Source organism: Ornithorhynchus anatinus, chromosome 1 (genome assembly GCF_004115215.2).
Source record: "Ornithorhynchus anatinus isolate Pmale09 chromosome 1, mOrnAna1.pri.v4, whole genome shotgun sequence".
Lineage (NCBI taxonomy): Eukaryota > Metazoa > Chordata > Mammalia > Monotremata > Ornithorhynchidae > Ornithorhynchus > Ornithorhynchus anatinus.
In genome coordinates, this window is record NC_041728.1 from 33,381,538 (window position 1) to 33,401,662 (window position 20,125).

Here is a 20,125-nt window from a genome sequence, read left to right on the forward strand (position 1 = left end):
AATAGTTATGATATTTAAGCGTTTACTATGAGTCCAAGCAACTCTTCTAAGTCCTGGGATAGATATAAAATAATCTGGTTGGCCACAGTCCGTGTCCCACATGGAGCTGACAGTCAAAGTGGGAGGCAGTTCAGATACCAGATCTCCATTTTGCAGATGAGGAAACCAAAGCACAGAGAAGTTAGGCGGCTTGCCCAAGGTTCTACAGCAGGCAAGTGGCAGAGCCAGGATTAGGACTCAGGTCCTCCGGCTCCCAGACTTGGGCTCTTTCCACTGGGCTGTGTTGTATCCCTGGTTCTGTCTGTCTCTGGGACTGCCTGTCTCTGGGTCTGCCAGCCTGTGAGTCTCTTGCCCTCCTACTCCCTTCACCAAGGCATGATATGCAGCATGTATCAAGTTTCTGTTTACCCAAAACATTTCTCTACTATTTCATCAAATTTCAGGGATTTTCTTTCCCTGTGGGTCTTGGTTGTTGTGCATTGTGACTTCCAGCTGGCTATATTCCAATACCAAAGGTTTTGAGAACATGAATTCCACTTCTGGGGATGGGGGTGCTCTGTTCTAGGACCTAGGTGGTGTTGAGGGGCTTGTCTTGTTCCAACAGTTCCGTTTCTGGATCGTGCTCCCCTCCCCCCTACCCCTCCAAAAAAAAAATCCCCTCCCCATCTCCCATAGCTTAGCTCTGGCCAATCTTCACCAATCCAAACCTGTCCCCCGTCCTTGAGAGAATTATCACCTGGTTCAGGGAAAAGGAGATAGCTTCTTATAGAGGAACATTAACTCCTCCAGATCATTGCAACTCCAGCTAGTAAATTTCCCTTTTACAGTACCGAAGTGTACCTAAAAACTGGAGAGATAAAAGTTCCCCAAAAAGAAAGCCTTTCTTTCCACTTTAGTAGTGGGAGGCAGGAAGGTCAGCAAGGAGGCTGATGCAGAAATCAAGAATAAGTGCTTGAATTAATGTGGTAACAGCTTGGATGATACCCTCGCAAGATCCCACGTGGAGAGTTTCCAGTACTCTACCAATCTCGGCTATGGGAGGGAGAGTCAAGCAGAGGCCTACCCTTTCCATTCCTAACTTGGACAACAGCTAGCAACTGGAAGGCAACCTGCTACCAGTAAAAACTCACCTGTGCTGGGCAGTAGCGACATGGGAGAGAGTCAAGGATGGAGACTCAAGTTTACTGCGTGGAAGGAGTTAGTGGTAAACCATTTCCATATTTTTACCAAGAAAACTCTATGGATACACTACCAGGAGAATTGCAGATGGAGGTGGGTGTTCTGGGAGAGATGTGTCCATGGAGTCGCTAGGGGTGACTTGACAGCGTAAGACAAGAGTTTGGGTGGAGAGGAAAGGGAAGATTTTAGTAATGTGAAGTTAAACCAATAGATTTTGGTGACAGACAATTTGGGTTGAATGAAAGAATGTTGAGTCGAGGATAACGCCGAGATTACAGGCTTGTGAGACAGAAAGGATGGTGGTGCTGTCTTCAGTGATGGGCAGTAGCGATATGGGAGAGAGTCAAGGATGGAGACTCGAGTTTACTGCGTGGAAGGAGGCAGTGGTAAACCATTTCCATATTTTTACCAAGAAAACTCTATGGATACACTACCAGAAGAATGCCTTCTCTCAAAATCTAGCCCCTCCACCTGCGCCTCTGACCCCATCCCTTTGCACCTTTTCAAAACACTTGCCCCCTCCCGTCTTCCCTCCCTGACCACCATCTTCAACTATTGACTCTCCAATGGCTTTTTTCCCCCACTGCTTTCAAACATGCTCATGTCTCCCCTATCTTAAAAAAAAACCTCTCCCATGACCCCATGGCTCCCTCCAATTATCGCACCGTTTCCCTCCTTTCATTCCGCTCCAAACTTGTTAAATTGTTTACACCCCCTGTTTCCAGTTCCTTTCCTCCAATGTTCTCATCGACCCCCTCGAATCAGGCTTTCATCCCCCTTGACTCCACATAAATCGCCGTCTCATAGGTCAAAAATGATCTCCTTACTACATTCAATGGCCTCTACTCCTAATCCTCCTAATCCTCCTCAACCTTTCAGCTACCTTTGCCCTATGGATCACCCCCTTCTCGTGGAAACATTATCCAACCTTGGCTTTACTAACACTGTCTTCTCCTAGTTCTCCTATCTCTCTGACTGTTCATTTCTAGTCCCTTTCACAGGCTTCTCCTCTACCTCCCATCCCCTAACAGTGGGTGTCCCTCAAGGCTCACTTCTGGTTCTCTTCTATTCTTCATCTACCCTCATTCCTTTGAAGAACTCATTCGTTCCCATGGCTTCAACTACCATCTCTATGTGGACGATTCCAAAATCTACATCTCCAGTCCTGATTTCTCCTTCACTATAGTCTTGCATTTCCTCCTGCCTTCAGAACATCTCTACTTGGATGTCCTGTGGACGTCTCAAACTTAATAAGTCCAAAACAGAACCTTTTATCTTCCAATGCAAACCCGGTCCTCCTCTTGACTTTCCCCTCACTGAAGACAGCACCACCATCCTTCCGGTCTCACAAGCCTGTAATCTTGGCGTTATCCTCGACTCAACATTCTTTCATTCAACCCAGACTGTCTGTCACCAAAACCTATTGGTTTAACCTCACAACATTACTAAAATCCTCCCTTTCCTCTCCATCCAAACTCTTGTCTTACGCTGTCAAGTCATCTCCAACCCCTAGAGATTCCATGGACCCATCTCTCCCAGAACGCCCACCTCCATCTGCAATTCTCCTGGTAGTGTATCCATAGAGTTTTCTTGGTAAAAATATGGAAATGGTTTACAATTGCCTCCTTCCACGCAGTAAACTTGAATCTCCATCCTTGACTCTCTCCCTTGTCGCTACTGCCCAGCACAGGTGAGTTTTTACTTTGTAGCAGGTTGCCTTCCAGTTGCTAGCCATTGCCCAAGCTAGGAATGGAATGGGAAGGCCTCTGCTTGACTCTCCCTCCCACAGCCGAGACTGGTAGAGTACTGGAAACTCTCCAGGTGGGATCTTGAGAGGGTATCATTCATCCAAGCTGTTACCACATCAATTCAAGCACTTATTCTTGATTTCTGCATCAGCTTCCTTGCTGATCTTCCTGCCTCCTGTCTCAACCCATTCCAGGCCATACTTCTTTCTCCCACCTGGATCATTTTTCTACAAAAATGCTCAGTCCATGTTTCCCCATCCCTCAAGAACCTCTAGTGGTTGCCCACTCACCTCCTCATCAAACGGAAGCTCCTTATCATTGGGTTTAAATCAGTCACCTTGATCCCTCCTAATTTATCTCACTGCTTTCCTTCTACAAATCCGGCCTGCACACTTTGCTTCTCTAGTGCCAGCCTGCTCATTGTGCCTTGATTTCGTCTATCTCGCTGCCAACCTCTGGCCTGAAATGTCTTCCCTCTTCAAATCAGACGATCACTCTCCCCACCTTCACAGCCTTATTGAAAATACGTCTCCAAGATGCTTTTCCTAAACACTTATTTCCTTTTCTCCCACTCTCTTCTGCATCACCCTTGCATTGGGATTTTCACCCTTCATTCACCCCTCCCTCAGTCCTACAATGCTTAGGTACATAGCCATGTTTCCCTTATAGGAAAAAAAACCACCCTCCTCTGACCCCACATCTCCCTCAAATTATTGCCCCATCTCTGTCTTACCATTCCTCTCTGAAGTCCTCGAGCTAATTGTCTACACCCACTGTCTCAAATTCTTCTCTTCCAATTCTTTCCTTGATCTCCTCCAATCTGGCTTCCAGCCGTTTCACTCTACAGAAACTGTCCTCTCAAAGGTCACCAATGATCTTCTTGCCATATCCAACTGCTCTTACTCCATCCTAATCCTCCTTGACCTCTCAGCTGCCTTTGACAGTGTGGACCACTCCCTTCTCCTGGAAACATTATCCAACCTTGGCCTCACTGACTCTGTCCTCTCCTGGTTCTCCTCTTTTCTCTCTGGCCATTCATTCTCAGTCTTCTTCATGGGCTCCTGCTCTGCCTCCCACCCCCTACCTTTTATTCTCCATCTACACCCACTCCTCTGGAGAACTCATTTGCTCCCATGGCTTCCACTACCACCTCTATGCAGATGATACCCAAATCTACATCTTCATCCCTGATCTCTCTCCCTCTCTGCAGTCTTCGCATCTCCTCCTGCCTTCAAGACATCTCTATTTGGTTGTCCTCCTGTCATCACAAACTTAACCTGTCCAGAACAGAGCTCCTTATCTTCCCACCCGAACCCTGTCCTGCCCCTGACTTTTCCATTGCTGTAGTCAGCACCACCCTCCTTCCTGTCTCACAAGTCCATAACCTTGGCGTTGTCCTTGACTCCTCTCTCTCATTCAACCCACATGTTCAATCCGTAACCAAACCCTGTCAGCCCCACCTTCACAACATCACTAAAATCCTCCCTTTCCTCTCCACCAAAACCGCTACCATGTTAATATAATCTCTCATCAGTCTCCTTCCTGGCCTCCCAGCCTCCTGTCTAACCCCATTCCAGTCCATACTTCACTCTGTTGCCCAGATCATTTTTCTACTAAAACGTTCAGGACATGTCACCCCACCCCTCCTTAAAATACTCCAGTTGGTTCCCCATCCACCTCCATACCAAACATAAACTCCTCACCATTGGCTTTAAAGGACTCCATCACCTTGATCCCTCCTACCTCAACTTGCTTCTCTCCTTCTACAACCCAGCCCACACACTTCTAGCTAGCTCATCTAGTGCTAACCTTTTCACTGTGCCTCCATTTCACCTGTCCCGCCAACCCCTAGCCCATGTCCTGCCTCTGGCCTAGAACACCCTCCTCAAATCTGACAGGCAGTTAATTACTCTCCCCCCGACCCTTCAAAGCCTTATTGAAGGCACATCTCCTCCAAGAGGCCTTCCCAGACTAAGCACCGCTTTTCCTCATCCCCCACTCCCTTCTGTGTTTCCCTGACTTGCTCCCTTTGCTCTCCCCCCTTCCCAGCCCTTCAGCACTTATGTACAGTACTTATGTACATATCTGTAATTTTATTTAGTTGTGTTGATGTTTATCGCCCCCCTTCTAGATTTTAAGCTTGTCGTGGTCAGGGAATGACTGATATTGTTGTACTTTCCCAAGTGTTTAGTACAGTGCTCTGCACACAATAATCGCTCGACTGAATGAATGAATAGCCATAATGTATATATTTACATTAACGTCTGTCTCCCCCTCTAGATTATTAAGCTCATTATGGGCAGACAACTTATCTACCAACTCTGCATTGTGCCTTCTCCAGCACTTAGTACAGTGCTCTGCACACAGTAAGTGCTCAATATGATTGACAGATACAGGGAGGTGAGTGATAAAGGTTGAATACGTACCATGGGGAGTCCTGATTTTCTCGTAGCACCTGAAGAGTGCAATCAAAATGAGGCCTTCCCCAACCTGGAATATTATATAGAGGAGAAGATAGTAGAAGAGGGGTCCAATAACTTCCAGGGGAAATGTCAGGTTGAGGATGGTGGAGCAGAGCTGGACATTCTGGCAGCCGGTCTCCATGCTGACTGTGCGCCTACACCTGGAAGGAGTGAGAAACCAACCAATCAGTGGAATTTACTGAGCACTTACTGTGTGCAGAACACTGCTCTGAGTACTTGGGAAAGTACAATACAACCAAGTTGGTAAATGCGATCCCTGCCCTCAAGGTCTTAAAGTCAATAGGAGTATCAGAAAAGGGACTGGAGGATGCAATGCTCTCTTCTCCTTACTGCCCAACCCGAGCTGAGGAACCCTCCTGGCTCACTCCAAGCCAAACCTCAGTTTTGCATTCTTGCTCTTGGTGGTGGCAGGAAGTCTAGGTTACCTCCTTTACCTTTCGGGAATTCCTGACTAAGCCATCATTTCTCTCACCTGCCCTCCCCTCTGTGTTGTCAATGCACTTGGCTGTGTATGCCTTAAGCAGCTTGATATTTACCCCGGCCCAGCAATGTTACATAATAATTATGTTCTCTACTATTTCCCCTGTCTGTAATTTAATTATGAGCAGCATGACCTAGGGGAAAGAGTATGGGCCTGGGAGTCGGAGGACCTGGTTTCTACTCCTGGCTCTGCCACTTGTCTTCAGGATGACCTTGAGCAAGTCACTTAACTGCTCTGTGTCTGTTACTCACCTGTAAAATGGAGATTAAAACTGTAAGCCCCATGTGGGACATGGACTGTTGTGTCCAACCTGCTGATCTACTTAATGCTGCCCCAGTGCTTAATAGAATGTCTGGCACACAGTAAGCACTTAACAAATACCATTAAAAGCAACAACCAAAAAACCCTGTGAGCCCCGCCTGTGACATGGACTGTGTCCAACCTGTTTATTTTTCTTCTATCCACCCCAGCTCTTTATACAGTGCCTGGCACATGGTAAGTACTTAAGAAATAACGTTGCCCCTGCCCCCACAAAAAAAAAACAAAAACAAACACAACAAAAAACTAAAGTCTCTCCTTCTGGAGACCGTAAATAGAGGACAGGGAATTATGTCTACCAACTCTATTGTACTATACTTTTCTGAGTGCTTACAACAGTGCTCTGCACACACTGAGAGCTGAATCCTACTGATGGGGAATGAGTAGACCATCCCCTTCTGCCTGTGTCAAGCCAAGGGCAGGGAATGAGCAGTGGAGGGAGACTCCTGGCACCAGGTCTGGGTAGCTCAGAGGCCTGTAAGGAGTAGAATCATACATTCTACTGATTCTAAGCTGCTGATCTATTCTGCAGCCTGGCGGTTAGCACTGACTCCTTGATCTCTATTCTCTTGCTCCATTGCTAAATCATGCCCCTCTTTCCTCCATATTTCCCACATACAGTCCATCAACAGTGCTCGGCCCATAGTAAGTGCCTAACAAATGCCATCATCAGTATCATTATTAACTCCCTCCATCCCATTGCCTGGGCAGATAGTTTCTGCCTCTTGAATGCCCTTCTACCCCATGGGGAGAGCCGCAATTACAAACTTCCAAAGTCAGGCTGGCTGCCAGCATAGCAGAGCCCTGCATCCCAGCCTCAGGGGTGACCTCTAGGGTCTGTCTCTCTAGACCATAAGTTCGTTGAGGACAGGGAATGTGTCTCATATTGTTTGTCATTCTCTCAAGTGCTTAGGACAGTGTGCTCTGCACATGATAAGCACTCAAATACAATTACAGATTTCAGAGATTGGCAAGGAGCGGGGGGGTCCCACCTCCTGGGAAGCTTAGACTAACCCTGGCAAGGGGGCTGACACACTTTGGAAGTCAGCCTCTTAGCAACAGCAGTGCTGGCTCTGACTGGTGGAAGGGAAGCAATCAGTGGCATTTGAGTGCTTATTCTGTGCTAAGTGCTGAGAGGGTAAAATAAAGTGGGCATGCCACCTGCCCTCAAAGACTTTACAATCTAGTGGGAGAGAGAGACACTAAAATGCGTTACAGGTAGAGGCAGCAGCCAGCTATAAGACTATGCATGTAAGTGCTGCAGGAGGTTAGGGGTGGGAGTGGGGGCGAGTGCCTCTGCCCCAGCAAGGAAAAGGGAGAGATGCAGAAAAGGGAGAAAAAGGATAGGGGGAGAGGTTAATCTGGGAAAACTTTCTAGAGGAGATGGGATTTTTGAGTAGGGATTTGAAGAAGGGGAGAGTGAGGGTCTGTTAGATGTGAAGGGGAAGGGAGTCCCTGACAGGAGGAAAGATGTGAGGTGGACAGTGAGAGAGGTTGGTCTAAGAGGAAAGAAATGTGATGGCTGTGTTCTACTGGGAGAGGAGCAAGGGTATGTGCGGAGAGATTGCTGATTGAGCTCCCAGGAATTTCTGTTTAATGCAGAGAAGGGCTTTTTTCTCTTCTCCCCTGGCCCAGTGTGATTTGAAATCAGGCAGTGAGCGGGGCTTGGGCATCAACTCTCCCTGACCTTCCTTCCCTTCTGCTCCCCAGTCCTCAGCGGCCTGTCAACCTCATCATGCGATTGCTCCCCCCTGCTTCTCCTCTCCCTCCACCCCCAGCGAGTGACCCCAACGCTCAGCCCCACAGTGGTGGGGCCCCAGGCTCTGAGAACCTTGCACTCTGGAGTCGGGCAGTGGTCCAATCTCGATGCCTCACGTCCATGCCCTGGCTCCCGGCCTCATGTTCACAGCAAACCTAGGAAGGAGGGAGTCTGGAGGGCCCTACTAGGCGGAGTGGACTCTGGTGGCCTAATGGATGGAGCATGGGCCTGGAAGTCAGAAGGACCTGGGTTCTAATTCTGGCTCTGTCACTTATCTCCTATAGAACCTTGGGCAAGTCACTTCACTTCTATGGGCCTCAGTTCCCTCATCTGTCAAATGGGGATTAAGACTGTGAGCCCCATGTGGAATGGGGACTGTGTCCAACCCAATTACCTTGTATCTACCACAGTGCTTAGTGCAGTACTTTGCACATAGTACAAATACCACAATTATTATTATTGTGGAGGTCTGACCAGCTGCAAGAATGGACTGATGACCCAGCAACAGGCCACAGAGGATTCGTACATGTGGGACTATCTGGGGGAATGGATGAAGGGGTGGTGGCTCCATAGTCCAGAGGAAGAAATACATAAATAGACAAAGAGATCAAAGTTCACTTTTGTGGACAGTACGCGCTCAGAGCCTGACCCTGTGGCCCAGGGCTGAGACCTCTCGGGAACATGTGGAGATAAAAGCAGACTACTGACCTTCCCCACCTCTCAGGATCACACCTGAAGAGTTTCCACTACTCTACCAGTCGTGACTACAGGAGAGAGAGTCAAGTAGAGGCCTACCCATTCCACTCCTAGCTTGGGCAGTAGCTAGCAAGTGGAAGGCAATCTGCTACAAGTCAAAACTCACCCGTGCTGGGCAGCAGCGGCACAGGGGAGAGTCAGGGGCAGAGACTCATTTACTGCGTGGAAGGAGGCAGTGGTAAACCACTTCCATATTTTTACCGAGAAAACTCTATGGATACGCTACCAGAACGATTGCAGGTGGAAGTGGGGCATTCTGGGAGAGATGTATCTATGGTGTCGTTATGGGTCAGATACAACTTGAGAGCAAAATACAAGATTGACCAAACCCAAGACAGAGATACTGAGACCAAAGATACTGAGGTCTCTCTGCTGCGAGGGCACAGACTAATGCAGGCCATCGACTGGGACAGGGACATGCCCCAGGATGCCAAGGGGCCACAAACCAGCATGAATCATCAACTGTCGACCGGAACAGAGATCTGCCTGAGGATCCTGACATCCTTCCTCCGAGAGACCTCAAAACTGGCGTGAACCACCAATCATCAACTGGGACAGAGACCTGCCTGAGAAAACTGAGATCTCTCTTCCAAGCAGACACGAAAGACACGAACTGGCATGGACCCTCTCCCTGGACAGAGACCTGCCTGAGGACACCGAGAACTCTCCACCAAATGGCCTCAGCCGGACCAGGTCATCAGCCATCGGAACCACTGCCTACAGTCTGCCCACCCGCCAGGACCCTGACATTTCGTTCCCGGTTTGCTGCGACTGAGAAGTGGCCATTTCTTTATTTCTGATTCTTTGCCCTTTCCCTGCAGTCAGGCCTGATTCCTCACTGGAGAACACAGATCAGGTTGTGACCTCTCAACCCCTAGGTGACAAAGGTGACAAAGGTGACAGACTTAAAATTTTTACTCACCAAGTTGGACACGCACTCAATCTCATCATCTCTAGCCACTGCACAATCTCTACCATCACCAACTCTGGAATTCTTCTTTCTGACCACAGCCTCCTCACCTGTTTTCTCTCCCATCCACATTCTCCCTCCCGTTACCTCAAACATAACATGTCTAAAACAGAATTTATGTACATATTTGTAATTTATTTCTATTAATATCTGTCTCCCCCCTCTAGACTGTGAGCTCGTTGTGGGCAGGGAATGTCTGTTTATTGTTGTTTGGTGGTAATTGTGGTATTTCGTTTGTTCAATCATATTTATTGAGTGCTTACTGTGTGCAGAGCACTGTACTAAGTGCTTGGAAAGTACAATACAGCAATAGGGACAATCCCTGCCCACATCGGTCTCATAGTCTAGAGAGGGGGAGCAGACATCAATACAAGTAAACAGACATCAATATAAATAAAAAGAATTATAGATATATACATATATACATAAGTGCTATGGGGCAGGGAGAGGGGGGAAGAGCAAAGGGAGCAAGTCGTGGTAATAAGGAAGGGAGGGGAAGCTGAGGAAAAGTGGGAATCAGTCTGTTTTGTATTTAAGTGCCTACTGTGTGCCAGGAGTGGCTGCAAGCAAATAGAGTTGAACACAGTCCCACCCTGTCCCATGTGGGTCTCACAGTCTCAATCCCCATTTTACAGATGAGGTAACTGAGGCACAGTGAAGTGAAATGACTTGCTCAAGGTCACACAGCAGACGCGAGGCAGAGTCGGGATTAGAACCCATGACCTTCTGACTCCCAGGCCATTGCTCTATCCACTACGCCATGCTGCTCTCCTGGGTGTTTACTACAGTGTTCTGCACACAGTAAGTGTTCAATGAATACTACTGACTGACTGATTTAAAGTTTCAGACCTGGAATGAGCTGCTGGTACTGATGTGTTTTTACTGGGAGCAGTAGCCCATGCCCACTTGCCCTCTCTGTTCCTCCCAGAATGCCTTATTCTCTCCTTTTCCTCTTTTGATATTTTGCTCAAAACCTTCTGACTGGACCTTTTTCCCTCCTTTAAGGGGCAGAACAGCGATGTGGCAGTTAAAGACCCACTGAAATCCCACCTCCTCCAGGAAGCTTTTCCCAAGTCACCTTTTTTCCCTCCCATTCTTCATTCTTTCAATCATATTTATTGACCACTGCACTATGCACTTGGGAAAGTACAATACAAAAATAAACAGATGCATTCTCTGCCCACAATGAGCTTACAGTCTAGAGGGGGAAGACAGACATCAATACAAAAAAGATAAATAACAAATACATACATAAGTGCTATGATGCTGGGCGGGGAGAGGAACAAAGGGAGTAAGGGTGAGACAGAAGGGAGTGGGAGACAAGAAATGGGGGACCTAGTCTGGGAAGGCTTCTTGGAGGAGGTGTCTTCAATAAGGCTTTGAAAGGGCCCGGGGGGAGAGTAATGGTTGGATTTGAGGAGCAAGGGAGCACCAGGCCAGAGGCAGGATTTGGGCCATGGGTTGGCATCAAGGCAGGCAAGACCAGGGGACAGTGAGAAGGTTAGCTCTGGAAGGATGAAGCGTGTGGGCTGGGTTGTAGAAGCAGAATAGCGAAGTGAGGTAGGAGGGGGCAAGGTGGTGGAGTGTTCTAAAGTCACTCGACTTTTTTGAGGAATGGGGTGCCATGTCCTGAATGTTTTTGGAGGAAAATGATCTGGTCAGCGGAGTGAAGTATGGACTGGACTGGGGAGAGACAAGAGGCTGGAAGGTCAGCAAGGAGACTGATAGAGTAATCCAGGCAGGATAGTATGATTGATTGTCCTAACATGGTAGCAGTTTGGATGGAGAGGAGAGGCGGGATTTTAGTGATGATGTGAAGACGGGACTGACAAGATTTAGTTATGGATTGAATTTGTGGGTCGAAGGAGAGTGAGGAGTCAAGAATAACGCCAAGGTTATGGACTTGTGAGACAGGAAGGATGGTGGTGCTGTCTACAGTGATGGGAAAGTCATGGGGAGGAAGTTTGGGTAGGAAGATAAGGAGTTCAGTTTTGGACGTTTAGCTTGAGGAGACGGGAGGACATCCAAGTAGAGATGCCTTGAAGGCAAGAGGAGATGCGAGACTGCAGAGAGGGAGATAGATCAGGACTGGAGATGTAGATCTGGAAATCAACCATATGGAGGTTGTAGTTGAGTGAATGAGTTTTCCAAGGGAGTGGGGGTAGATGAAGAATAGAAGGGGACCTAGAACTGAACCTTGAGGGACCCCCACAGTTAGAGGGTGGGAGGCAGAGGAGGAGCCTGTGAAGGAGACTGAGAATGAACAACCAGAGAGATAAGAAGAGAACCAGGGGAGGACAGAGTCAGTGAAGCCAAGGTTGGATAATGTTTCCAGGAGAAGGGGAGGTGGGGAGGTTTTACAGTTTTGAAGTCAGTTTAGAGGTCAAAGAGAATTAAGATGGAATAGAGGCCATTGGATTTGGCAAGAAGGAGATCACTGGTGACTTTTGAGAGGGAGGTTTTTGTGGAGTGAAGGGGATGGAAGCCAGATTAGAAGGGGTCAGAGAGAGAATTGGAGGAGAGGAATTAGAGATGGCAGGTATAGACAACTCACTCAAGGAGTTTGGAGAAGAATGGTAGGATGGAGATGAGATCAAGGGAGGGTTTTTTTTTTTTTTAGGAGACATGGGCATGTTCTAAAGCAGTGGGGAAGGAGACATTGGAGAGTGAACAGTTAAAGTTGGCTGTTAAGGAGGGAAGAAGGGAGCAGGCAAGAGTTTTGATAAGGTGCGAAGGAATGGGGTCAGATGCGCAGTTGAAGGGGGCGGCTTTTGAGAGATGGCAGGAGATCCCCTCTAGAGATACTGCTGGGAAGGATGGGAGAGTTGAAGAAGGGGCCAGAATGGAGAGGGACTGGAGAGAGGCAAGGGAGAGTTTAGGGAGATCATGCCTCATAGTGTCAATCTGGGGGCAAGGGATGGGGGTGGAGGGGGTTAGGGAGCCTGACGAGGGTGTTAGATGTCTGGAACAACTGGCGAGGGTGATTGGGTGCTGGTGTCAATGTAGGTGAAGAACTGGCTTTGCTGGGCAGAGGAGAGGGCAAGAGTTGAAACACGCAAGGACAAACTTGAAGTGGACGAAGTCGGCCCGATATTTAGATTTCTGCCAGCAGCACTCTGCGGCTCAAGCACAAGAGAGAAGGAAGCAGACTGTGCAGGTGATCCAGGGTTGTGGGTAAGTCGTACGAGGTCGACGAAGGGTTAGGGGAGTGAGTGAATTGAGTTTAGCAGGGAGGGTGTTGTTGAGAGAGTCTATATCTTCCCAACTACCACCTTGGTACCTAGTTATTCACAACCACATGTAGAACCAATCCTATGGATTTATCCACTCTTCCTCTGATATGTACTTCATTTTGTCTGTCTTGCCCCATTAGCTTGAAGCTGTTTGAGGGTGTAGCTTTCTACCTCTACTGTATTCTCCTGAGTGCCGGTGTTGTGCTCTGCCCAGATGAATGGAGTCACTCCTCCTGAGTGGGGAATGTGTCTGCCAGCTCTGTTATATTGTGCTCTCCAAAGCATTTGGTATAGCGCTCTGCATACAGTAGGTGCTCAATAAATCTGATCCCTCTAGATTGTAAACTCACTGTGGGTAGGGAATGTGTCTATCCACTTTGTTGTAGTCTCCCAAGTACTTAGCCCAGTGCTCTGTACAGCGTGGGAGCTCAATAAATACCATCGATATCAATCAATTAGTGGTAATTATTGAGTGCTTCTTGAGTGTAGAGCCCTCTACTCAACCCTTGGGAGAGGACAATACAAGGGTATAGCAGACACATCCCCTACCCATGACGAGCTAACAGAGTTTCAGACAAGTCTGAGAGTTTAGGAATTGATTATAGTGCCCTTGGCTCGGTCGGTCCTCTTGGGCTTTCTTATAATCATGATGGTACTTGTTAAGCACTTACTATGTGCCAACCACTGTTCTAAGCACTGGGATAAATATAAGGTAAATCAGGTTGTCCCACATGGGGCTCTTAGTCTTAATCCCCATTTTACAGATGAGGTAACTGAGGCACAGAGAAGTTGTGACTTGCCCAAAGTCGCACAGCTGACAAGCAGCAGAGCCGGAATTGGAACTGGCTGCCCCCGCCCTGGTTGCCCCTGCTGCCAGGCTGGCCCTTTTCTGCTGGGGCACCAAGATCCCCAGTCCACGAACCAGGCAGGGATCCAGCTGCAGCATGTTGGGAATTGCCTGCAGAGGTTCGGCGTGAATGAATCCTCTTCAGAACGGTCTTAAGCACTGAGGTAGGTACAGGATCATCCATCAGGATGCTCTCTGTTCCACATGAGGCCCATGGGCTAAGGAGGACAGTTATTTTTTAAAATGGTATTTGTTCAGGCTTATTATGTGCCAGGGACTGTACTAGTGGCTGAGGAAGATACAAGATCATCAGGTCGGTCACAGTCCATTTCCCCTATTTTACAGCTGAGGGAGCGGAGGCCAGGAGAAGTGAAGTGACTTGCTCAAGTCCCAGAGCTGGTCAAGCGGAAGAGCCAGGATTAGAAACCAGGTCCTCTAACTCCCATGCACGTGCTCTTTCCACTAGGCCACACGGCATCTTGATTTTCCTGGGAATTCCTGGATGGCACCACCGGATCCCAACAACAACTTCAGGGAAGGTTGCAAGAAGACCGTCCCAGGGTCAGGAGCAGGGGCAGCAGTTGATGCCCTTCCCTTTCAGGGTGAAAGGGAGGGAAAGGCAGGGCGGCGTAGGCACCCGCTCCATCAATCTGCTTGATTGTCTTTCTCTCCTCAGCCAAAGGGCAAGGAATTCCTAATGAATCTCCCTGGGAACTTTTCAGTCCATCAGTCAACCATTCAGTGTTCCATGGACTAGTGGTAAGAGAACGGGCCTTGGAGTCAGAAGGATCTGGGTTCTAATCCTGGCTCTGCTACTTGTTTGCTGTGTGACCTTGTACAACTTGCTTCACTCCTTTATGCCTCAGTTGCCTCCTCTGAAAATGGGGATTAAGTGTTTGATCCCCATGTGGGACAGGGACTCTGTCCAACCTGATTATCTTTTCTCTATCCCAGAGGGTAGTACAGTGCCTGTCACATAATAAGCACTTAACAAATACTATAAAGAAAATGTTATTTATGAGATGTCCACTGGGTTCATGGGGGAAGGTCATTGCCAAGAGGCCACTCATTCTCAATCTCTTTTGCAGGCTGCCTCCCACTCCCTGACAGCGGGGGTCCTTCGAGGCTCAGTTCTGGGTCCCCTGCTCTTCTCCATCCACACCCACTCCCTTGGAGAACTCATCTGCTCCCTTGGCTTCAACTACCATCTCTTGGTTTCCTCACCTATAAAATGGGATTAAAATACCTGTTCTCCCTCGCTGTTAGACTGAGAGGTCCAGGGGAGGTAGGGACTGTGTACAACCCGATGATCTTGTATCTATTCCAGTGCTTAGTACGTGCTTAACACAGAGTCAGCTCATAGTTATTAATTAGGATTAACTTCCCCTCTATTCAAATTGCCAGCATAATGGCCCAAGGCACCCATGAGAAATGAGCACTGTGCTCACTTATGACTTCCATGACAAATGAAAGCTTTCTGGGAAATGTTTGTTATTTGGATTCTTCCAATTGCAACATTAGTCTACCATCTGCCCCTCTGTCCCCTCTTCTGATTGGTTCCACCCAGTGAGATCTGGTTGGCAAATCTGCCTGTTGAGTCTCCCTTGCCAGCGACACAGTCTACTCTGGTTTTGAGCTTGTCAGATTGGGTGGAGTAATGTTCACCCACCCATGCAATGTTCAAAGGATCTCGCTTCTCATGGTAGTAGGCACTCTAGTCTACACTCTGTTTTTCAGGGGAGGGGGAGAGGACTGGGCCCAAACCAGAGGGGCTTTCCCCCTCAGATGTCTTTAAGGAGGCCCCTCTGAAGAAAAGCAGACCTGAAGTCCCGGTGGCTCCTTCCCTTCTTTTTCTCTGCAAGTGAATACCCTGGGAAATAATAATAATAATAATGATAATAATAATGGTATTTGTTAAGTGCTTACTATGTGTGTAACTGTACTAACTTACAGTGTACTAAGCGCTGGGGTGGATACAAGCGAATCGGGTTAGACATAGTCCCTATCCTACATGGGGTTCACAGTCTTAATCCCCATTTTTACAGATGCGGTGAGGCCCGGAGAAGTTAAGTGACCTGACCAAGGTCACACAGCAGACAATCAGCAGAGCTGGGATTAGAACCAGGTCCTTCTGACTCCCAGCCCTGTGCTCTATCCACTAGGCCAATGCTGCTTCTACGTGGGGCAGCCTCTCTGGACCCCCCCCATCCATCCACCTCTGACCTGGCTACCTACCATTTCCCCCAGGCATGCCCCCTCCTCACTAGCAGTGCCGAAACCCAGCCTTAGAATACCCATGGAAGGTAAGAGTCGCTCTGTTGAGCTGCCACGAAAACCATCTGTCAGAAATTCATCAAACAGGTGGATTCCTGTCCATAAAGTCAGATTGGCTTCCTGGTACTGGTCCAAGCACTTGTCATTCCAACTGGACCCTTACATCAACCTCCTTTCTGACCTCTCTGCCTCCAGCCTCTCCCCTTTCTGATCCATGGTTCTCTTCGCTGCCTGGATCGTTTTTCTAAAACATCATTCTGTGCGTGACCCTCCACTCCCCCAAAACCTCCAGTGGTTTTGTCCATTGATCTCAGCATCAAGCAGAGACTACTTATCATCAGTTTTAAAGCACTCAATTCCCTCTCTCCCTTCCTAGCCTGGCTCCTCTCTCACTACAACCCAACCTGTACATTTTGCTCCTCTAATACCAGCCTACTCCCTGTGCCCTTATCAAGCACTAGCACTTACTGAGCACTTACTGTGTGCAGAACACGTCTAGCCCCCTAGTCCGTGCCCCCTAAGTACTTAGATACTCACTCTACTCCTTCAGAAGCCATGCCCATATATCCTTATTCATTCATTCATTCATTCATTCACTCAATCATATTTATTGAGCGCTTACTGTGTGCAGAGCACTGTACTAAGCACTTGGAAAGTACAATTAGGCAACAAATAGAGACAATCCCTACTCAACAACGGGTTCACAGTCTAGAAGGGGGGAAACAGACATCAAAACAAGTAACGGGCATCAACAGCATCAATATAAATAGAATTATAGCTATATACATATCATTAATAAAATACATGGAATAATAAATATGTACATATATACACAAGTGCTGTGGGGTGGGGAGAGGGGTAGAGCAGAGGGAGGGAGTTGGGGCAATGGGGAGAGCAGGAGGAGCAGAGGAAAAGGAGAGCTTAGTCTGGAAAGGCCTCCTGGAGGAGGTGAGCTCTCAGTAGAGCTTTGAAGGGGGGAAGTGAGCTAGTTTGGCAGATGTGAATAGGGAGGGCCTTCTAGGCCAGAGGTAGGACTTGGGCCAGGGGTCGATGGCGGGACAGGTGAGAACGAGGCCCAGTGAGGAGGTGAGCGGCAGAGAAGCGGAGTGTGTGGGCTGGGATGTAGAAGGAGAGAAGGGAGGCGATATAAGAGGGGGCAGGGTGATGGAGAGCTTGGAAGCCAATAGTGAGGAGTTTTTGCTTGACAAGGAGGTGGATAGGCAACCTCTGGAGATTTTTTTTTTTTTTGGAGGTGGGTGATAGTGACATGCCCAGAACGTTTCTGTAGAAAGATAATCTGGGCAGCAGAGTGAAGCATAGACTGAAGTGGGGAGAGACAGGGGGTTGGGAGATCAGAAAGGAGGCTGATGCAGTCATCCAGTTGGGATAGGATGAGTGATTGTACTAAGAAGGTAGCCGTTTAGATGGAGAGGAAAGGGCGGAGCTTGGTGACGTTGTGAAGGGGAGAGTAGAAGGTTCTGGTGAGTTATTGGCTAAGTGAGGTGAAAGAGAGCGAAGTCAAGGATGACACCAAGGTTGGGGGCTTGTGAGTGGGGAAAGATGGTCATGCCATCCACCGTGACGGAAAAGTCAGGGAGAGGACAGGGTTTAGGAGGGGAGATGAGCTCAGTCTTGGACGTGTTGAGTCTGGGGTGGTGGGAGGACATCCAGCTGGAGATGTCCTGAAGGCAAGAGGAGATGAGAGCCTGGAGGGAGGGAGAGAGAAGAGGGGAGGAGATGGAGATTTGGGTATCATCTATGTAGAGATGATCGTTGAAGCCAATGAGTTCACCAGGGAGTGAGTATAGATGGAGAACAGCAGGGGACCAAGAACTGGCCCTTGAGGAATCCCTACTGTTATTGATGGGAGGGGGAGGAGGATCCCACAAAGGAGACTGAGAATGAATGCTTACAGTCTCTTGCTTCCTCCTACCAGGTGTCGATTTTAGTGTTTTACTCCCCTGCTAGATTATAAACTCCAGAGGGTGGAGTTCATCTATCAATTCATTGACTGTATTTATTGAGAGCTTACTGTGGGCAGAGTAATAATAATCATCATAATGATGGCATTTGTTAAGCACTTACTCTGTGCGAAGCACTGTTCTAAGTCCTGGGGAGGATACAAGGTGATCAGGTTGTCCCACGTGGAGCTCACAGTCTTAATCCCCATTTTGCAGATGAGGTACCTGAGGCACAGAGAAATGAAGTGACTTGCCCAAAGTACACAGCTAACAAACAGTGGAGCCGGGATTAGAACCCATGACCTCTGGCTCCCAAGCCTGTGGTCTTTCCACTGAGCCACACTGCCTCTCTAAGTACTGAACTAAGCATTTGGGAGAGTACAACATAAAAGTTAGTAGACATGTTCTCTGCCCATCACACGTTTGCAGTCTAGAGGGGAGTTTACAGTTTAGAGGACAAGCCTACTGGCCTCTCCCCAGCATTTAGTACAGTGCTCGTCACAGCATGGGCAGTTGAAAAATGCCACTGACTGCCAGGTCCCTGTGGCTGTACACAGAAAAGAAGGAGAAGGTGAGGCCCGCCCCACGGACAGGGGCGCCAGATTCGGAGCAACACCTACCGTCCGTTAAGCCGAAAGAGAGCAGAGAGGAGATAACCCAAAAAGAAACCAGTGATGGCATCAGGGAGGAAATGGCCAACAGCGGCGCCGTCATGATAAGCAGGATGGAGTGGTTGACGTTGATGATGGACAGCACGACCACAGCTATCAGCATCAGCACAGTGATGATGGCTCCCACCTAGATTGAGGAGTAAAGGGGTGGTGTGGCGGGGAGGACCAGAGGAGGGAGGAAGACTGTAATATGAGAAGGAGAACCAGTTGAGCAGCACCTGAGGGAATGTTAAATCCCTTAATTTGGTCCCCTGCCCTCTTCCCAGCTGGTTGAAATGCTTGTGTTGCCTTGGACTGGACATAGTATTATTCAGCTGCGGGGTCCGGCCAGCCCGGCCAGACCACCGATGAGGGACCCTACTATCAATCGATCAATCGATCAGTAGTATTTTTTGAGCACTTACTGTGCCCACAACACTGTACTCAGAGCTTGTTAGAGTGCACTACAATGGAACTCAAAGACATGTTCCCTGCCCACAAGGAGCTTACAGTCTGTTCAAATCACATCTCCTCCAGGAAGTCTGAGAAGTAGCATGGCTTAGTGGATAGAGGATGGGCCTGGGAGGCAGAAGGTCCTGGGTTTTAATCCTGGCTCCGGGGTTTTAATCCTGGCTCTGTTGCTTGTCTGCTGTGTGACTTTGGGCAAGTCAATTCACTTCTCCTATTCTCCCTTCTTCTTAGATTGGTTGGACAGGGACTATGTCCAACCTAATTAACTTAACCCCAGTGCTGAGAACAAAGATTGACACATTTTAATCGCATAAACAAACATCTCCTCTGACTAACCTCTGCTCTCCCCACCTTACTGTCCCTTTCTCTTGGGCTGAGACTGGATATGGACTTCCAATGAATCAATCAGTGGTATTTATTGACCTCTAACACTTGTCAGCTGTGTGACTGTGGGCAAGTCACTTCACTTCTCTGTGCCTCAGTTACCTCATCTGTAAAATGGGGATTAACTGTGACCCTCACGTGGGACAACCTGATTACCCTGTATCTACCCCAGCGCTTAGAACAGTGCTCTGCACATAGTAAGCGCTTAACAAATACCAACATTATTATATTCATTCAATCGTATTTATTGAGCACTTACTGTGTTCAGAGCACCGTACTAAGCGCTTGGAATGTACAATTCGGTGACAGAGACAATCCCTGCCCAACGATGGGCTCACAGTCTAAAAGGCTGTGTAAAAGGTTATCCAGCAGATAGATGGAGGAACTGGGATTAGGTCCTCTGACTCCCAGTCCTGTGCTGTCTCTACTAGGCCATGTGGCTTCTCCTGGAAAGCTCCCTCTCCCGAATCTTACCTTACCTTACCTTAATGACATAGGGCACGTACTGGGGACGTTTGCTCTTGAGGAAGATACCGATGGTGCAGGGGATGAGGACCAAGACGAGCGAGAGGATGATCCCTCCGTAGGGCACCTTATTCTGGATGTCCCTT

General features: G+C 48.3%; 1 protein-coding gene and 2 non-coding genes across 3 annotated transcripts in view; 1 reads left to right on the forward strand and 2 right to left on the reverse strand.

Moving 5' to 3' along the window:
• Positions 1–20,125, reverse strand: part of SLC10A1 (solute carrier family 10 member 1) — a 34,116-nt gene that overhangs the window by 7,562 nt on the left and 6,429 nt on the right. Inside the window, 4 exon segments of the mRNA XM_029076303.2 lie at positions 5,354–5,550; positions 18,630–18,684; positions 18,687–18,807; positions 19,999–20,123. Coding sequence (XP_028932136.1) covers positions 5,354–5,550; positions 18,630–18,684; positions 18,687–18,807; positions 19,999–20,123 — 498 coding nt within the window.
• LOC114817279 lies at positions 2,881–3,018 on the reverse strand. Its single transcript, XR_003765136.1, has one exon. It is a non-coding gene; the product is annotated as a small nucleolar RNA SNORA7 (small nucleolar RNA).
• On the forward strand, positions 8,683–8,820 carry LOC114815886. Its single transcript, XR_003763683.1, has one exon. It is a non-coding gene; the product is annotated as a small nucleolar RNA SNORA7 (small nucleolar RNA).